Source organism: Neolamprologus brichardi, chromosome 17 (assembly GCF_056152115.1).
Source record: "Neolamprologus brichardi isolate AB-2024 chromosome 17, ASM5615211v1, whole genome shotgun sequence".
In the NCBI taxonomy this organism is placed as follows: domain Eukaryota; kingdom Metazoa; phylum Chordata; class Actinopteri; order Cichliformes; family Cichlidae; genus Neolamprologus; species Neolamprologus brichardi.
Genome location: NC_142120.1, coordinates 27,423,326 through 27,440,306, shown reverse-complemented (window position 1 = coordinate 27,440,306; position 16,981 = coordinate 27,423,326). Strand labels below are relative to the sequence as shown.

Genomic DNA, 16,981 nt, shown 5'->3' with positions numbered 1-16,981 from the left:
ATCCAACTTCCGCTTCAAGTCCCAAAGTCAAACGAACACTGTGGCATCACTGGGGGTAAGAAATGTTCTAAATCTCTTGATCTTTAATAAAATGATCGGTATTGCTGCTTTACCAGGTGTAAAAAGTACAGCTCTGCTATCACATCCGACAGAAATGAAGACAGAAAACTAAACAGCAGTGACTTCTCTAGTGTTACTGAACTTGGACTAGCTGGTATATAATAATGTTGATCCCTTGTATCTCATGGTAGGTCTTTTGTTACTCCCTCGAGTCTAGTTTCTTGTGTTCCATGCTTAGTATTTCCCTCTGTGTATTTTGATTCTTAGAGTCCTCTGCTTTATGGGTTATGTCTCTGTGTTTCTTAGTTGCTGTCTCCACCGTGTCAAGTTCGCATCTCTGTGTTATACTTCCTGTTTTTACTTTGAAGGTCTGTGTCTCATGTGAGTGTATCCTACTTTGCTTCCTTGTCTCGTCAGTTCTGATTTCTCCCAGCTGTGCCCTCCTTCTGTGTCTCATTCCCCTCATTACGTCCCAGTACATTTAAACCCTGTGTTTCTCTGAGTCAGTGTCGCGTCGTCCCTCATGCTGTGTGGGGCTTCCTGTGGTTCCTGTAAGTTTAGGTTGTCATTTCCCTGTTTAGTTTAGTTTAGTTTGCTTTGTATGCTTGTTTTCCTGTGACCAGCAAATAAAGCTGTGGTTTTGAGTAGTGATGGGCCGATGAAGCTTCATGAAGCACTGAAGCTTTTCATCCAATTGGTTCACCCCAGCGCAAAGCGTCTTGAAGCTTCATTTGCTCTAGTAGGACATAACGACCTAAATAAACATATTACTCAGAATGTGTCCTCCATGTTTATTGGTGCTGTAACTCATAGAGAAATAATTAACATTGTGAAGACATTTAAAAATAAAAAGTCCACTGACTGTTTTGGTATTGACATGATATTAGTTAAAAGTATTATAGAATATATAGTGCAACCTTTCGCATACATTTGTAATCTGTCCTTTCAAACTGGTGTATTTCCCTCACAAATGAAAATAGCAAAAGTTATTCCAATCCATAAAAACGGAGAGAGAAGTCAGTTTACCAATTATAGGCCAATATCACTGCTCCCACAGTTCTCAAAAATTTTAGAAAAGTTATTTGTTAATAGACTTGATAAATATATTGAGAAGCATAATCTCCTAAGTGATAACCAATATGGCTTTAGAGTGAAAAGGTCCACTTCGATGGCAGTGATGGAACTTGTAGAAGGGATATCTAATGCTATAGATAATAAGGAATATACTGTTGGTGTTTTTATAGACTTAAAAAGGTGTTTGATACAATTGATCATTCTATATTAATGAATAAACTAGAGAGATATGGCATAAGAGGGTTAGCATACAAGTGGATGAAAAGTTACCTGGATGACAGATATCAATATGTCGAATTCAATAATGTAAAATCTAAGCAGTTGAAGGTAACTTGTGGTGTTCCTCAGGGCTCTGTGCTGGGCCCTAAATTATTTATATTATACATAAATGACATATGTAGCATTTCCAAACTGTTAAAATGTGTATTGTTTGCTGATGATACCACTCTGTATTGCTCAGGTAAAAACCTAGAACAGCTTCTGACTACAGCGGAAAAGGAGTTAAATATATTAAAAAACTGGTTTGATGTAAATAAGTTATCATTAAATATAAAGAAAACAAAATTGATTATTTTTGGCACTAGACAAATGAAAAATGTATCTAAAATCAGGGTTAATGGAATTGAAATTGAAAGAGTGTACGAAAATAAATTTCTTGGAGTGATAATTGATGATAAGCTGAGTTGGAAGTCTCATATAAACCATGTGAAAACAAAAATGTCAAAAACCATTGCTATTCTCTATAAAACAAAGCATGTCCTGAACAAAAAATCATTATACACACTCTATTGTACTCTGTTGCTTCCATATATGACTTACTGTCTGGAGATATGGGGTAATGCATATAAAACGAACACTCTTCCTATTTTCAAGTTGCAAAAAAGAGCTATAAGAATTATAAACCAATCAAACTATATAGAACCAACTAACATTTTGTTTATTAATCTGAATACCCTGAAATTTTATGATTTAGTTGAATATAAAATGGCACAGATAATGTATAAAGCACAAAATAACTTGCTTTGCCCCAGTACTCAGAAGCTGTTCAAAGTCAGAGAGAGTCAATATGACTTAAGGGGAACAGATTTCTTTAAAAAAAACAAGATAAGGACAAATATAAAGCAGAGATGTGTTTCTGTTAGAGGAGTTAACCTGTGGAATAGTTATGACAGTGATTTAAAAAGGTGTAGTCCATCTTCCTTGTTTAAAAATATGTTTAAAAATAGAGTATTAGAAAAATATATATATCAAGAATGAAAAGAGCAAAAAAAAAAAACAAAAACAAAAAACAGAAAACCTCTTGATTCTTTTGCTTTGATGTAGTTACTTACTAAGGTGGTGGTGTTTTTTCTTGTTTGTTTGTTTGTTTTGTTTTTGCTTTGTTTGCCTTCTCTCACCCCAACCGGTCGCAGCAGATGGCCGCCCCTCCCTGAGCTGGGTTCTGCCGGAGGTTTCTTCCTGTTAAAAGGGAGTTTTTCCTTCCCACTGTCGCCAAAGTGCTTGCTCATAGGGGGTCATATGATTGTTGGGCTTTTCTCTCTGTATCTATGAAGCGCCTTGAGGCGACATTTGTTGTGATTTGGCGCTATATAAATGAAATTGAATTGAATTGAATTTTATTATTTGCTTCGAGCCCTGTGTACAGGAGCTGCATGCTAAAAGATCTTTTGTTAAAAGGGTTGGCGTAATAAGCAAATGCTTCAGCCAATACCTTTTGATTAGCCTTGTCTCATGCTTTCTTGCTTTGTGGTAAATCTTTGTTCTGTCTTCACTGAGATATTTGAATGCTAATCAATAAACAACAATAAAGGACATCTACTGGACATAAAAATATTAGTTCGCATGAATTTGAAGAGTGTGGCCTTTTGCACACAGCTTGTAAATGTCAACAACAAAAGGAGTGTGTAAAACATGTATATTGTAGTGATGGCAGGATACTGTGTATATTTATACTGGTAGTATGGAAAATGATTATTTGGAAATACTTAAAATGGAAATGATCATTTACTGTGAGGTGAGGTGTGGTTGGGGTGTGGACAGCGGTTGTGCTTTTGCAACGTTGAGGTATGAACAGCTACACACTGAGGCAGCCTCAGTCCTGCCCACATTTTATTCTGTAAAAACTAAATTTCCACTGCTTTTATGGCCTTTTTAGTGGGGAGAACATAGCTAGAATTTAATGATTTATCAAATCTTTTAAATCCTTTGTCCTCCACAATGCTAAATGGCTGGGAGTTCTCAATCACCATGCTAACCAGGTCTTCATCTATTTGAGATTGTTTTTGTTGTCTTTCCTCAGCAGAGCAAAGCACAAATATAAATATCACACACGTCACTTATTGCATTGTATAGAATAGAATAATCCTTTAATTGTCCCACAAGGGGAAATTTGGTTGTAACAGCAGCCAAAAAGACACATATACAAACAAACAGTACACAGAACAGAAACATACACAATTTTTACATATTTACATCAAGGACAGTGGTTACTATATACAGAGCGCACTGTACAGTTATTAAATGAAATAAAAATAACTACAGATAAGAGGCAAACCAGGTTGTAGTGCGAATCGGTTAATTAACTTATTGCAGTTACAGCGCAGATGTTAACATCTATGTTTGTTGGGAGCAGTTCTGATTGTACAGTCTGACAACTGCAGGGAGGAAGGACCTACGGAAACGCTCCTTCATGCATCTAGGGTGCAGCAGTCTGTCACTGAAGGAGCTCTGCAGTTCAGCAACATTTACATGCATGGGGTGGGAGACTCTGTCCATCAGAGATGTTATTTTGGCCAGAGTCCTTCTGTCTCCCACCACCTGCACTGGATCCAGGGTGCATCCCATCCGGGTGTATAATATTGTTATATCATTTAGTTACATTACAGCATGCTATATTATCATGACATTTGATGGCTCACCTGGTCTTGCTCCACAATCGGTGTTCCCCTTATTCTCATGCAAAGCTCTGTAGTGCCTAAGCATGGATGAGGTGTTGTTGTTATATCCAAGCTCCCTGGCACATAGCAAACACTTCACCTTGTACAAAAGTACAGACAGCTTAACATAAGTTTTATTGCACCATCAGTATTATGAAAATACATCTTCTGTAGAAATTTACATACCTTGTTGGGAGAAATAAAATCAAAATGTTCCCACACAGGGGAGGACATCCTCCTCTTCTTAGCTGGCTCCATTCTCTCCTGACTTTGTCTCCTCAACTCTCCATCAAACACCCACATTTTGAATGAAGTCTGAGGGGTTTATATCGCTGTCATAGGTCGCGGCAAAGTTCGAACCACTTCATGAACCAGTCACGTGGTACAGCCGGGCAGCGAGGCTTCGGACGTCATCATTTTCAGCTCCTCCCATAAATGAAGCAAGCCTCGATACGCGCATCGCGGAAACGCCCCCTAAATTACTCGACACAAGCTTTGAAGCCTCGATACAGAATGTCACATCACTAGTTTTGAGTTCATCCCTCGAGTCTGAGAGTCCTGCATTTTGAGTCCTCATCTCCTGCCTGCCACACAGCACATCCTGACACATATGAATAGGAATAAAAATAAGGAAGGCTTTATTTGGAATATTATATGTACTATTCTATGTACCATTTTTCTTCCACTTATCCAATATTTAGGAAATTATAATTATAGCTATAAGATCAAACTAAGCATCAGAATCTTGTTTGAGACAGGGGCAATGTTCCCCTTCAGCTCCACTGCACCTTGAGACCTTCTGGATTTCATTGATGAGAAAAAGAAAATCTTGATTTGCTCGACCCCACCACAACTTAGAGATGTGATGTTTTTCTGAGCAGGCAAAGACCATCCAACACAAGACGATATGTTGGGGAAAAAATAATTAATATGTGAACATGATCCAGAAAAGCTTTTTTAAAACTGAGACAAAGCCTGAAAGCCACAATCTCTTGAATTAAGATGAGACTGACCATCTGGTTTGCTATCAGCACTCATTTCAAAAACCATGCATCTCTGATGCTTCAATCTGGAGCATCTGTTGCAATGGTAAATTGCATACTGCATCTGTTACAACAACATGACTTCATAGTACGAGAGTCCAGGTGCCTGCAGTCCAGGTCTTTCACCAGATGAAAACATTATAAAATCAAGAAGAGCTAGAACTGCTGAGCAGCTAGAATCCTTTCTATCTGTAGAATGGGGTAATATTCCTCTGCCTAAAGTTTAGCAGCTGATCTCCTCAGTTCCTTCAGTTTTTTGAGACATGTGGCTGTCATTAATTTCAAAATAAGCCAATATTTTGTCATAAAATTTCATTTTCCTGTGTAAACATTGAATATATTTTCTATTTTCTATTGTGGATAAAATATGTGAAATTGTGAGATTCAAAAATCAATGTATTCTGTTTTTATTTACGTTTAACACAATGTCCCAACTTTTTCAGAATTCGGGTTGCATGTCATAAGTTTCTTATTTCCTTCTTTGTAATTGTACATCCAGATGAGAAGGGTTTACTATGTGGAACACAACACCCGGGAGACCACCTGCCCCCACAGTGCAGAAACAGTGACAGCTGAGAAGTGCTGCAATGGGAAAATGCATGCATGATTAATTCTGTGATTTGAATTCATTAAAAATCCACATGTTGAACTCTGACTTTGACTAATTTTACACAAGCCTTTGATAAATGCTTATGATGTTTTGGCTTTCCTTAATAAGGAGAGTGTGTGGAATGTTGCAAAGAGAGGCAGGATGATCCAAACTGAAAGGGACGAGTTGCCAAGGCAGAATATCAGGCATACAAGTTGCAAGTGCAAAGGTATTCCATGTTACAATGACAATCATAATAAAAATCCATAAAGGTCAGCAACAGAAGGTAAGACAGGTGCTGAGAAACCAACTGAATGGTAGAAATAATATCTAAGCCATAAATACATTGACTTATCGTCAGATATCCAGGCAGAATAATAAGCTGGCCACAGAAGAACATAGATACCACTGATCTCAAGACACAAATAGCCCTCACAATCCACAGAGGACTATATCTGATGTCCAGAACCCTGAGGCTCTGTGAGTAATGGAAAGATTAGTTAGTGTCAGGGCCAGAGTCCAGGATGAAACAAGGAAGGAGCACGAGAAAACTGAGAAGTATCAGGGCCTAAAAGAAATGCTGGAGCAGATGTGAAAGGTCAAGTCCAAAATTGTGACAAAGAAGTGTCACAAAAAGTGTGACTCCAGCAGTTTCCAGGCACATCAGAAGTCTGCTTTGATAAAACTGGAAACATCTTCACAGGGTAATCAGTGGAATTGTAGTTTTTAGCACTTCATTTATCTAGCCACCTTTTGTAGTCTTAGTCTGCATGTGTAAGAAAGCTGGATTTTCTGGTAACCATAAAACAAATTTCATTCCATCTAAATATGGCAGCACCGGCTCACATTTTGTATGCACTTATTTACATGGCCACTGAGGTTGCTTAACTATGTTATACTGTATACTGTTCTCCTGGCTGCTGAGATAGGGAAGAAGCTCCACATGCTGGTATAGACAACTCACCACAACCACAGTGACACACACTCAACCAGCTACAACTGAGACTAAACACACAATGACAACCAGACAAATGCATGTATACGTGCCCCATTCTGTGGTCCTGTCCATCTTATACCTGACCCCTCCCAGATCGATGCCTTCATAGAATATCTGCTATTTATAACACTTCGAATACAAAGCCAAAAAATACTCTGCTTCCCGTTCTACTTTTAAGTATCCTAGGAACCACAAGTAAGCAGTCTGAGAGTGAAGTACTCCATTTGAATAATAAGGTGCTATAAGGTCTTTAAGATATGAAGAGGCCTGATTATTCAAGATTTTGTATGTGAAGAGACAGATTTTAAATCCAGCTCTGAATTTAGCAGAGAACATAATATAGGACAAATCTGCTCTTGCTTTCATGTTGCAGTTAGTAGAGTTCTGGATCAACTGAAGGTTTTTCAGGAGGTTTGTAAAACATGAATTACAATAGTTTATTTTAGAAGAAATTAATGCGTGAAGTGACCTATCAGCATCATTCTGAGACAGGATGTTTCTAGTTTTAGTTGAGCAAATGAATGACAGTAGTTATGATCAAAAGGACTCCAAGATTTCTCACAGTGTTACTGCATGCCAGGGTAATGTCATATATCTTTTACGTCGATAAAAAAAAGCCTGTAATTTCACTTCTTTTCTTGTAGTGACACTTACTTTTGTGAATTTGATAAGTTCTTGATTGATTTCTTCTCTTCCCCAGTGCACTATGGCCCCTCAGTTTGTCTGAGCCAGCCATTGGCCTCCAGAGCAACAGATAGAAGAGGAGAAAGTCCAGCATCAGTCTCACATGTGTCTGTCACAATTCTCCCTGTAAAAACTAGGCTTACAGGTCCTGCAAAGGAAGATTTCCCTGTCAACACTGATACTGATATTGCTCTTGTACACTCGAGACCAGGTCAAGGTGAACATTCAGCAAATACGTGCACAAAAAGATGAGCATGCAAAAAGAAAAAGCATGTGGCAACATCATCAGCTGATCGACCAGCAGCCTTCTTTGGAGAGCCTAGAGACATCACAGAAAGAAGAAAGCAAATAGAGTTAGAAGTGCTTATTTAAATGTGTATGTATCCAGGAGAAAGATCTCTCTGTTAACTAACCTCTAATATCGTGTCTGAGTCGAGGCCTTAGTCAGGAAGATGCCAAGAATCCAACGGTCAATCTTCGTGCTCCAGAGTGCTCTCAACCTCAGACCTCCAAACAGGACAATGACCCTAAGGACTCAACACATGAGTGGCTTCAGGACCACTCTGTGAATGTTCTTAAGTGTCCCAGACAGAGACACGCTTGTCCCCAATTGAACATCTCTGGAGAGATCTGAAAATGGCTGCACCAACCGTCCGTTTGCACAAATAAATGCTATGTTCTTTTGACCTTTCACCCTCTTGATCCTCCCATTTAGTTTGTGTTAATATGGTGGTGAATGTGTACCCAGACTATCCCAGAGCCAATGAACCAACCACCAGGAAAACAACTGACCCCCCCTGTGTGCACATTTATGAATTGTGGCTTTGCTTCACGTAACAAACAAATACTTCAAAACAAAGTGAGCTTATTATCTAATTACTTATAGTAATTTTATTAAAATGTGCTTTTAAGAGGCTGAATTTAAAAACCTGATGCTGAATGTGACAGTGTTCTGAAATTTACAGTCACTTAGGCTGCTAGAGAAAGAATAAAGAATGAAGAAAGAATGAGGAATGAAGAAAGAATGAATAGCTAGCTCTAGTGTTGTTAATAAGAAAAGTATACCGTATTCAGTTTCAGTTTCTATTTATGATATTGAATGTAAGATTCGGTTTATAATTTTTAAATGTATTTTCATATGTGTGATCTTATCTTTCGTGTGCTCTGTCCAATCTCCTCTGACCCCAGATCCCACCAAGTTATAAATGCATGCTCAACTGTAGGACAGCAGTGTGAGATTAGTTGCTGCTTTGATTACTCGCCATCATTTTATTGAACAAACATTAAGCTTTGTCCTTGATTTAACTCAGTGCCAAGAGTAGATCATATGACCTTCAACAAACTGGTTGCACATACTGATCCAAAAGAAGAGATCGATTGCATGAGTGATTATCTAACGACTGATAAGCTCCGTTGTGCAAGTGTGCACTGTAAATGTTTGTCTGGATGATAGGTGAGCATGACTTTCTGAGAGGTAAGGGTCAATGGTTATATTTACCATTGACAAGAGGTGTATGTGGGTGGAATGGGGGGGACTTAAACAGTAGCAGAATATAAAATGTGACCTTTCCATCTCTGCACATCTGTGTTTAAGAGAGAGAGTCGTCCCAGGCCTTTACCATGAAGAGCTGCGTGCTGTTATCGCTGCTGCTGGCGTTGGGTTGCGTGACCATCAATGGTGCACCAGTGGAGAATGGTGGCATAGAACCAGGCTCGTGTGAAGATGCTTCAACAAAAGCAGCTGCTGAACTGGCTCTTACCAAAATCAACCAGAACAGAAAGGAGGGCTACATCTTCAGTCTGCACCGCCTGTCCAACGCCCACATAAAGAGACATGTAAGCTGAGCTTGCAGTATTATTACTGTATGGTAGACCAGAGCTGTTTAAGGCAGAATTACTTTCTAGCAGAGTCCAGACCAGTTCAGTGTATTTTGGCATTACTGGAATACTGAAATTTATAAAATCATAAAGTGATTTGACTAAAAATCTGGAGAAAAAGTCAGTTAGAAACATTTTCATAAAACAAATATGTTCCAAAAACTTTTCACTGTGATTGGACCGAATGAGACAACAAAAACAAATTAAACCAATGTTTTAAGTAAGTACGACAAGTCAGACTGTTTTTTTTTGTTGTTGTTTTTTTTGGGGGGGGGGATGCCATGTTAGGCAAATGACGTGAAAAACAAATGACCATGTGATCAGAACATAAATTAAACAAGTAACCACTGAAAATAAATTCCATTAGCGTTTTATTGACTGTACATAATGATTGATTACATTTGTGTGTTTTACAGGGAGAGAATGGTGTGGTCTTCTACCTGAATCTGGATGTTGTGGAGACCAACTGCAGCGTACTCAGCAAGAAAGATTGGAAGAGCTGTGACATTCGTAGTGGCCATACGCAGGTTAGAAAAAACACACACAAACACTGCATGTGCAAATTCTCATCAACAAGTTTACCAAAAATCTGTATGCATATGTAATTAATACATGTGTCAGTCCTGATTTTTTTATTACTGTCTCTTGTGTTCTGCTTAAGGCTTTCTTACAATCTTAAATCTTTCTGTTTTAACATAGTGAGCATCTTAGTTTTGTGTTCCATAAGCAATAGTTCATAAGTTGGCAGGTGAATAAAGATATTTAGTATCACAAGATATTGCCATTGTTCTTTCAACTAACAGTAATACATTTATAAAAAGGTATAAAAAAAAAATCTAAATAAACTCTTTTGCGAATGTGATGCTGTATGTATGAGCAGTACACTAACATCATGTATTGTATTGTGTTTGCAGGTATATGGACAGTGCAAAGCTGTTATCTTCATCAGTAAGGTACACAGAGTGGTTCGTCTCTACAAATACAAGTGTGCTATCAGACCAGGTATGAAAAATATTACACGTATCAAAAAGAAGTGATTGTGGTTTTCATTCAAATTCAACCATTATATCTACAAAGACATCAAGGTCCAGACTTAGAACATGTTTTTGTGGAGTGCAACAGTCTCTTCATAATTAAAATGACTTTTTGTTCTGCTCAATTCCTGCAGGTAGGGTGCTTCAGTTCTGTGGTGGCTGTCCAGGTTTAACTGACCATAATCACGATAAAGTTCAGAAGGCTGTGACTCAATCTCTGGAGAAGTTCAATCAGCAGAGTGGGCTGGCCAATCGTTTTGCTCTGCTCAAAATCTCCCGTGCTACTTCACAGGTAGGGAGATCAAAATTAAGATGTGTGACATAATGTATCCTCGGCTCTTTTATTGTATAGATATATATTCTCATCATGCACTGTCAAGGCTGAGAATAAGGTGGCAGAATTCCCCTTTACAAATTTACACCGTCATATTTAATGGAAACACACAGAGAAGCTCCTACGCAAAAATTAGATTAAACAACTACAGTAGCCTGTAAGTAAAGTTTGCATAAACTGTGTAATATTTCATAAAGTTTTCTACCAAATCTGGTATAAACAGAAAGGAGGCACATAAATGTTTATGGTAGTGGCACTGCTCTGCCTGGACTGATACTGACTGTATCCATACCTAATCTGGTACTACTACTGTACTGGTACTCTGGTACTTACATTAAGACACATTTTGCTCCACCCACTCTTCCCTGCTCTGCTGTGTTTCATTGACCTGCGGTCACATGATTCAGCAGCACTAAGCAGAACTATGCAGGCTGCAGGAAGTGGACCAACGTATAGAGGTTCCAGGTTCTAAGAAATAAAATGTATACAGTTTTCCATTCATCTTGTCACATTCTAATATTGCACTAAAAAGTATCTCAGTTTTGAAACAACGAGACCACAGCCCAGCAGCCAAGAAGAAACAGACAGAAAACAGAAGAAACAAAGCTAATTTGTTTGTCTCCCCAAATAGTGAGGGCAGATGGCCGCCCCTCCCTGAGCCTGATTCTGCTGGAGGTTTCTTCCTGTTATAAGGGAGTTTTTCCTTCCCACTGGTGATTTCATTACTGGGGTTATCTCTGTATTTTTGTAAGGTCTCTACCTTACAATATAAAATGCCTTGAGGCTATATAAAAAAAAAACGGAATTAAAATTGATTTAATTTAATTAAACAGAACGGGAAATTTCCCACAACTTCCTTAATCACACATTTCTGACAAAAATAAGAACAAGAATAGTGCAAAAAATATTTTTTAAAACTTTAATCTTTTTCATTTTTTTGCATTTGGACTATGTCTTACTTTCGTGACAGGGGGCGCTACACCACCTCCAGACTTGCCAATGGTCATTCTGTTAACTAGTTACTGTGTGAAAAAAGAATCACAGTAATTTAGTGGTTATTAAAATGTATTCTATACCAAAACTTTGCTGTATCCCACACCGCTACAGAACATCACTAACTATGCTGCCCCAATTCTCACACATGATTTTATATATATATCAAGTCTCTTCCTTAATTTGGGCTTTTCCTTTCTCTCTGTGTCTTTGTGCGTCCAGGTTGTCGCAGGTAGGAAGTACCATGTGGAATACACCATCCAGGAGACCACTTGCCCCCAGAGGGCAGGAGCAGATGAACCTTGCCCCCCCATGGAATGCGAGTTTGCTGTGAGTCTTTTATTAATCTTTGATCTACTAGGTTTTGCCCTGTTTATTCTCAAATGAAATCAAGTTCAACTCACCTTCTCCATCAGGGGATTGTTTTACTTTCTAACAGTGCAAGGAAAAGACCTTCATTTGCTGCTCAAAGCTTAGTATGTTCTAGTTTCATATCAGTGGCTTGTGTATGATAGCAGGAGATTACTTTGATATTTAGTTTGCCTAGTTTAGCAAAAACAACATAAAACTACAAAGTTTTCAGATGCAAATTTGTAGTGTAATGGCATCAAGTGACGATGAGTTGGTCATAAGGTTTCTAAACAAGAAAACGAAGAAACTGAGATTCTGGATTCATCCAGACATCCATTCGCTTCTGCTTACCCTTTTCAGGGTCGCGGGGGGTGCTGGAGCCTATCCCAGCTGTCGTAGGGCAAGAGGCAGGGTACACCCTGGACAGGTCGCCAGTCTGTCACAGGGCCAACACACAGGGACAGACAACCATTTGCACTCACACCTATGGGCAATTTAGACTTTTCAATTAATCTATCCCCACAAAGTGCATGTCTTTGGACTGTGGGAGGAGAACCCACGCAAACATGGGGAGAACATGCAAACTCCACACAGAAAGACCCTGGCCTGATGGTGGAATTGAACTCAGGACCGGCAGCAAGAAGAATTTCTTGTTTTAATCCAAGAGGTGAAGCTGCATCACAGCTGCTTTTGTACATAATTCAGGACGTCAGTGAGGAAGTCTGAGCTCTTGTGGGCAGATCACACCTAAGGAGGCAGAGAAATATTTTTCAGATAGCCGTATGACCCAGAGCAGCATCTAGCTGCTTAGAATTAAAAACCTATTTCCATATCGTTGTATATTCTGTACTGGTATGCCTTTGAGCTGCAAGCACACTTGCCAAATGCAGTGGTCTGATTGGTCCAATCTGTTTATTCACACGCGAGAATCAGAAAAACTGAACTTGATCCAAAAATATTCGTCCAAAAGTATTTTTAAAACAAGAAACATTTGCACAAACTGTACGTGTAAAGGCCTTTACACTGTAGTAAAACCACAGGCATAATTATTGCACTCTTACTTTTTTCTTCTTTTTCTCTCCTCAGCACAAGGGTTTCTGTAAGGCATCCCTCTTTCACGCTCTCAATGGCGATGAGGAGATTGAGGGAGCCTGTGAGATCTATGAGCCTGAGGTGAGACTCTTTTAGATGGTTTCGCTGTTTACCTTCAATGTCTTTTTACAGCATAAGAAAATAAAAGGATGATTGGTGGATTGTGTGATTTTAATTTTAATTCACTGCACGCTGTGTTTTGGAACTCACTAAATTAACACAAACTGTTTATACATGTCTTTGCTGTATACCTCCAATGAGGATGTGTTTTTTTAAACTACATAATCAGATGGACACATCCAAAGTTTTGTTAACACAGTTCCCCTAAAGTTTAGCAAACAGATCTGCTACAGTGCTTTAGCCTGTCAAAATTCTCAGTCACACCTGGACCTGGTACACCTCTATTTTGAAGCTCTAACTGTCCAGATAGAAGAGTTAAAAAATAAAATTCACTCTGTACTGTTGTCGTGTGAAGGGTGACCATAGCTATGGAGGCCAGAATTGCTGTTTGTTATTTTCAGGACTTAAGTGGGCCTTGAAAATCTGAAGATGAAAGCACCAGCCCATATTTTATTCACATGGCCATTAGAGGTTGCAAACCTATAATACACTGTTCACTCTTTAATATCCTACACTCTTTATCTCTTCTTCAGGCTGCTGAGAGGGAGAAGAAGCTCCACCTGCTGGGCGGAGAGACTGACCACAGCCACAATGACACACACTCACACAGCCACGACCAAGACCAAACACACGACCACGCACACGATCACACCAAGTGCAGCTCTAATCATGGCCACACCAGCAACCACACTGATGACCGTGATCACCACCACACACATGACCATGCCACAGGCAGCGCCCACAGGCACGCTCATGACCACTCCCATGACCACGGTCTGAATCACGATCACGTGCACACTCATCACGACAAGGCACACAACCACAGCGATGACTCTCCCAGTCACCACCACGACTATAAGCACGCTGAAGGTGTGCACACACATGAACATGACCACGAGCTGGCTTTGGACCATGACCACAAGCACGGTCACCTGCATGAACACGAGCACCACCACCATCACCACAAGCACGAACATGAGAACACACCCCACGATGAACCACGGGGAATAGTGATAGTCCTGCCCGCCTTGGGCCAGCCTATGACCTTGCCTTCCTTCCCTGATGTCCCAGTTGGTGGCCCTGGAGTTGGAGTCACTCTCCCACTTAAACCCGACCCACAGATTCCTGGACAGATGGAGCCCACCATCGAGCCCTTCCCAACCTCAGTCTCTGCCCAGTGCCCCACCACAGCGGGAAAGCATAAAAATGTGGATGAACTCTTCTCTAAAGACCCCGAATTCAAGACAGCTGCAGCCAGTTCATAAAGCCTATAAAACTGTTTTTAAATACACACACAAAGGCTCAAGTGTAATGAAAAGAAGGGAAACTATTTGGCATTGCATTTTTCTACATTAAACACATTGTCAGCAAAGGACTGCTTGCATGAGTCAATCTTACCGTTTCATGTCCTAGAGCAAAAAAAATGTTTTAAATGCACATTTTTTTTCATAGATTCAACTAAACAACTGATTTGCTTTGGCAAAAGGCTGCTAATATTTTTTGCACCAACCATGCAATTCCCATATAGGTTTCAACTGAAACCTTGCCATAAATCAGCATGCTGTGGAGTTAAAAATTTGTGTCACCTTAAAAATTGAATACAGGTGACAAAAGGTAAAGACATTCTGTAGCTGAGAAGAAGTACAGGTACTTGTTTTAAAAATTTGGGAACTAGCTGAAGTATTGATTCAGCTTCTCTGCAATGAAATGAATAGCTGAATCTCCGAGTCTACCCCTGTGGACTAACCAACTGTTTAAGGTAACGTGCTAACACGGTTAATGCTAGCATCACTGCATTTAGCCCCACCCTTTTATGCTCATGTTAGCAGTATGTTGTGGAAGTTTTCCACTTAAATAAAGCCTGCAGACGAGCGGTGAGCGGTAGCTAACATTCTTTAATCAACGCACACAAAGAACAGACAACCAAGCTTGATGAAGTCCCTGCATGACCACGGGACAGACGGTCAGCAGAGTCTCACTGAGCCTAGCATGGCTCTCAGTTAAATACCTTCTCCAGGAACAAAAGGCAGTACACAGCTGTTTCACACCTTAAGGTTCACACTCCCTTGCTACCTCCCAGAGTCCTCGAAGAGACAAAAGACTGGTCTTCTGGAGTTCCTGTTTCCCCCAACATCCTTACTACACCCCCTACCATTTGTCTTAAGTATGAGTGTCAGACATGTTAAAATCCAGTGGCACCAAGGCATTACAATAACATAATGTGATTAATACCTAGGTAAAAGAAATTCCTATACAATCCCACCCTTTGATTCTTAAATCAAGAATCACATTAAAACCAGAATTTCTTTCCTGATATTCTGTATATCACATCAACATTATTGTACACTTAAAGGAGTTTCACACTGTGTATTCTCACTTCACTGTTCTCCCACCACCCTTTGTTCATCTTTAATCTTCCCCACAATCTAAGCTCCCACATGCAAATGGAAACAACAATGATACAGAGGAAAGGTCTTCTCCAGAGTGTCAAAGTACTTTGCATGGCAAAGTGAAACAGCATTAGGTGGTCATTCTCAGTCACAGTCATGGCTCCTGGTGTCTGTGCCATTTACAGAGTCATAATTCCAATGCTGATCTTCCTTGCGCTGTCACTTTCGGAGCTTGGCACGCTCTCTTCATCCCTCGATTTCTGTTCCAACGCGGCTGTAGATTTAAGGCAGAGCACGTCGTACACCTTAGTTGTCTTCCTCAGCGTCAACGTCGAAATCGCTTTCATTTTATTTTAAGATTTTGCTGTTCAAAATCTCCTCGTGACAATCCTTTGGAAGCCCAGTGGTGCAGCCCACTGTCGTTTGGCTGCTGTCCTGCAGATGGTCCCTGCTTCCCACTGGTCTTGTTGAAGCGTTCTCTCCCAGTCATGGTCTGCATCTGCGCCTCAGTCAATCCTTCCATATCCCTCATATCACGGTTCCTGCAATTTAAAAATGAAAACTTCCCCGGAAAACCCTCTTTTGCCCTCTGTCAGCTTAACACAATTAGACATGCACAATAAAGTTGTGCATTGTCTCTTAAAAATTCTCAGGGCTTCTCCCCTGAAGTAGCTTCACTCCAGGCCCTGTCGTAAGAAAAAACATTAGCCAGTGGTGTGTCCTGCTGTAAATCATGTGATTAGATCCCACGATTAACCCTCTGCTGTGGAAAAAGTGATGTAGATGTTAGCGCAGCGCATCTGTATGCACACTTTCTCACAGTGACCTCTGCACTGTAAACAATACAAGGTCATGAATAACACACCGCTGGTAAATTCACAAAGACACAGAAAGTGGCAATTAAAAGGTTAAGTCAGCACGGCCCAAAAGCCCATGCAACCTGTTGCTGTCACCTTTCTGCTCCTGTAAAAAGAAACATACACACATATATCCTTTTGTCAGGTCAAGGTGGAGGTGCAATCTTGCATAGTCAGTCCCCATTTTTTATTTGCTGACAGTAGAACCTCTCGTGACGCAATAAGTTTCTACTGCCAGCAATGACGTCAGTTCAAAAAAAGAAAAAAAAGAATTTAGACTGGATTACCTCGCTGAATCCTTTTTGACAGGGACTTGTTTTCTGATTGTCCCAAATAAGTGGCTTTCTCCCGAGCCCATTTTAATTTTGGAGAAACTCACTTGTGATTGTTCAACATGTTGTGTAGCGCTTTCGATTCTGATCTTGCAGGCCTGCTTGAATATTAGAAAATTGCCAAACAAAAAGTCTCAGTGCATTGTTAAAAATCAAAACAATATGAAGGCCTCTTTTTATAAGTTGTCTAAGCATACTCTCTTAGAATGATAGATCA

The 16,981-nt window shown here is 39.8% G+C and overlaps 1 protein-coding gene across 1 annotated transcript; it reads left to right on the top strand.

Moving 5' to 3' along the window:
* Nucleotides 1-8,942: 8,942 nt before the first annotated feature.
* On the top strand, nt 8,943-14,560 carry LOC102781186 (uncharacterized). Its single transcript, XM_087830653.1, has 7 exons — nt 8,943-9,219; nt 9,678-9,788; nt 10,176-10,263; nt 10,430-10,587; nt 11,845-11,952; nt 13,060-13,146; nt 13,719-14,560. The coding sequence occupies exons 1-7, from the start codon at nt 9,004-9,006 to the stop codon at nt 14,448-14,450; spliced, it is 1,500 nt and encodes a 499-aa protein (XP_087686779.1). The 5' UTR covers nt 8,943-9,003; the 3' UTR covers nt 14,451-14,560.
* The last annotated feature ends 2,421 nt before the right edge of the window (nt 14,561-16,981 follow it).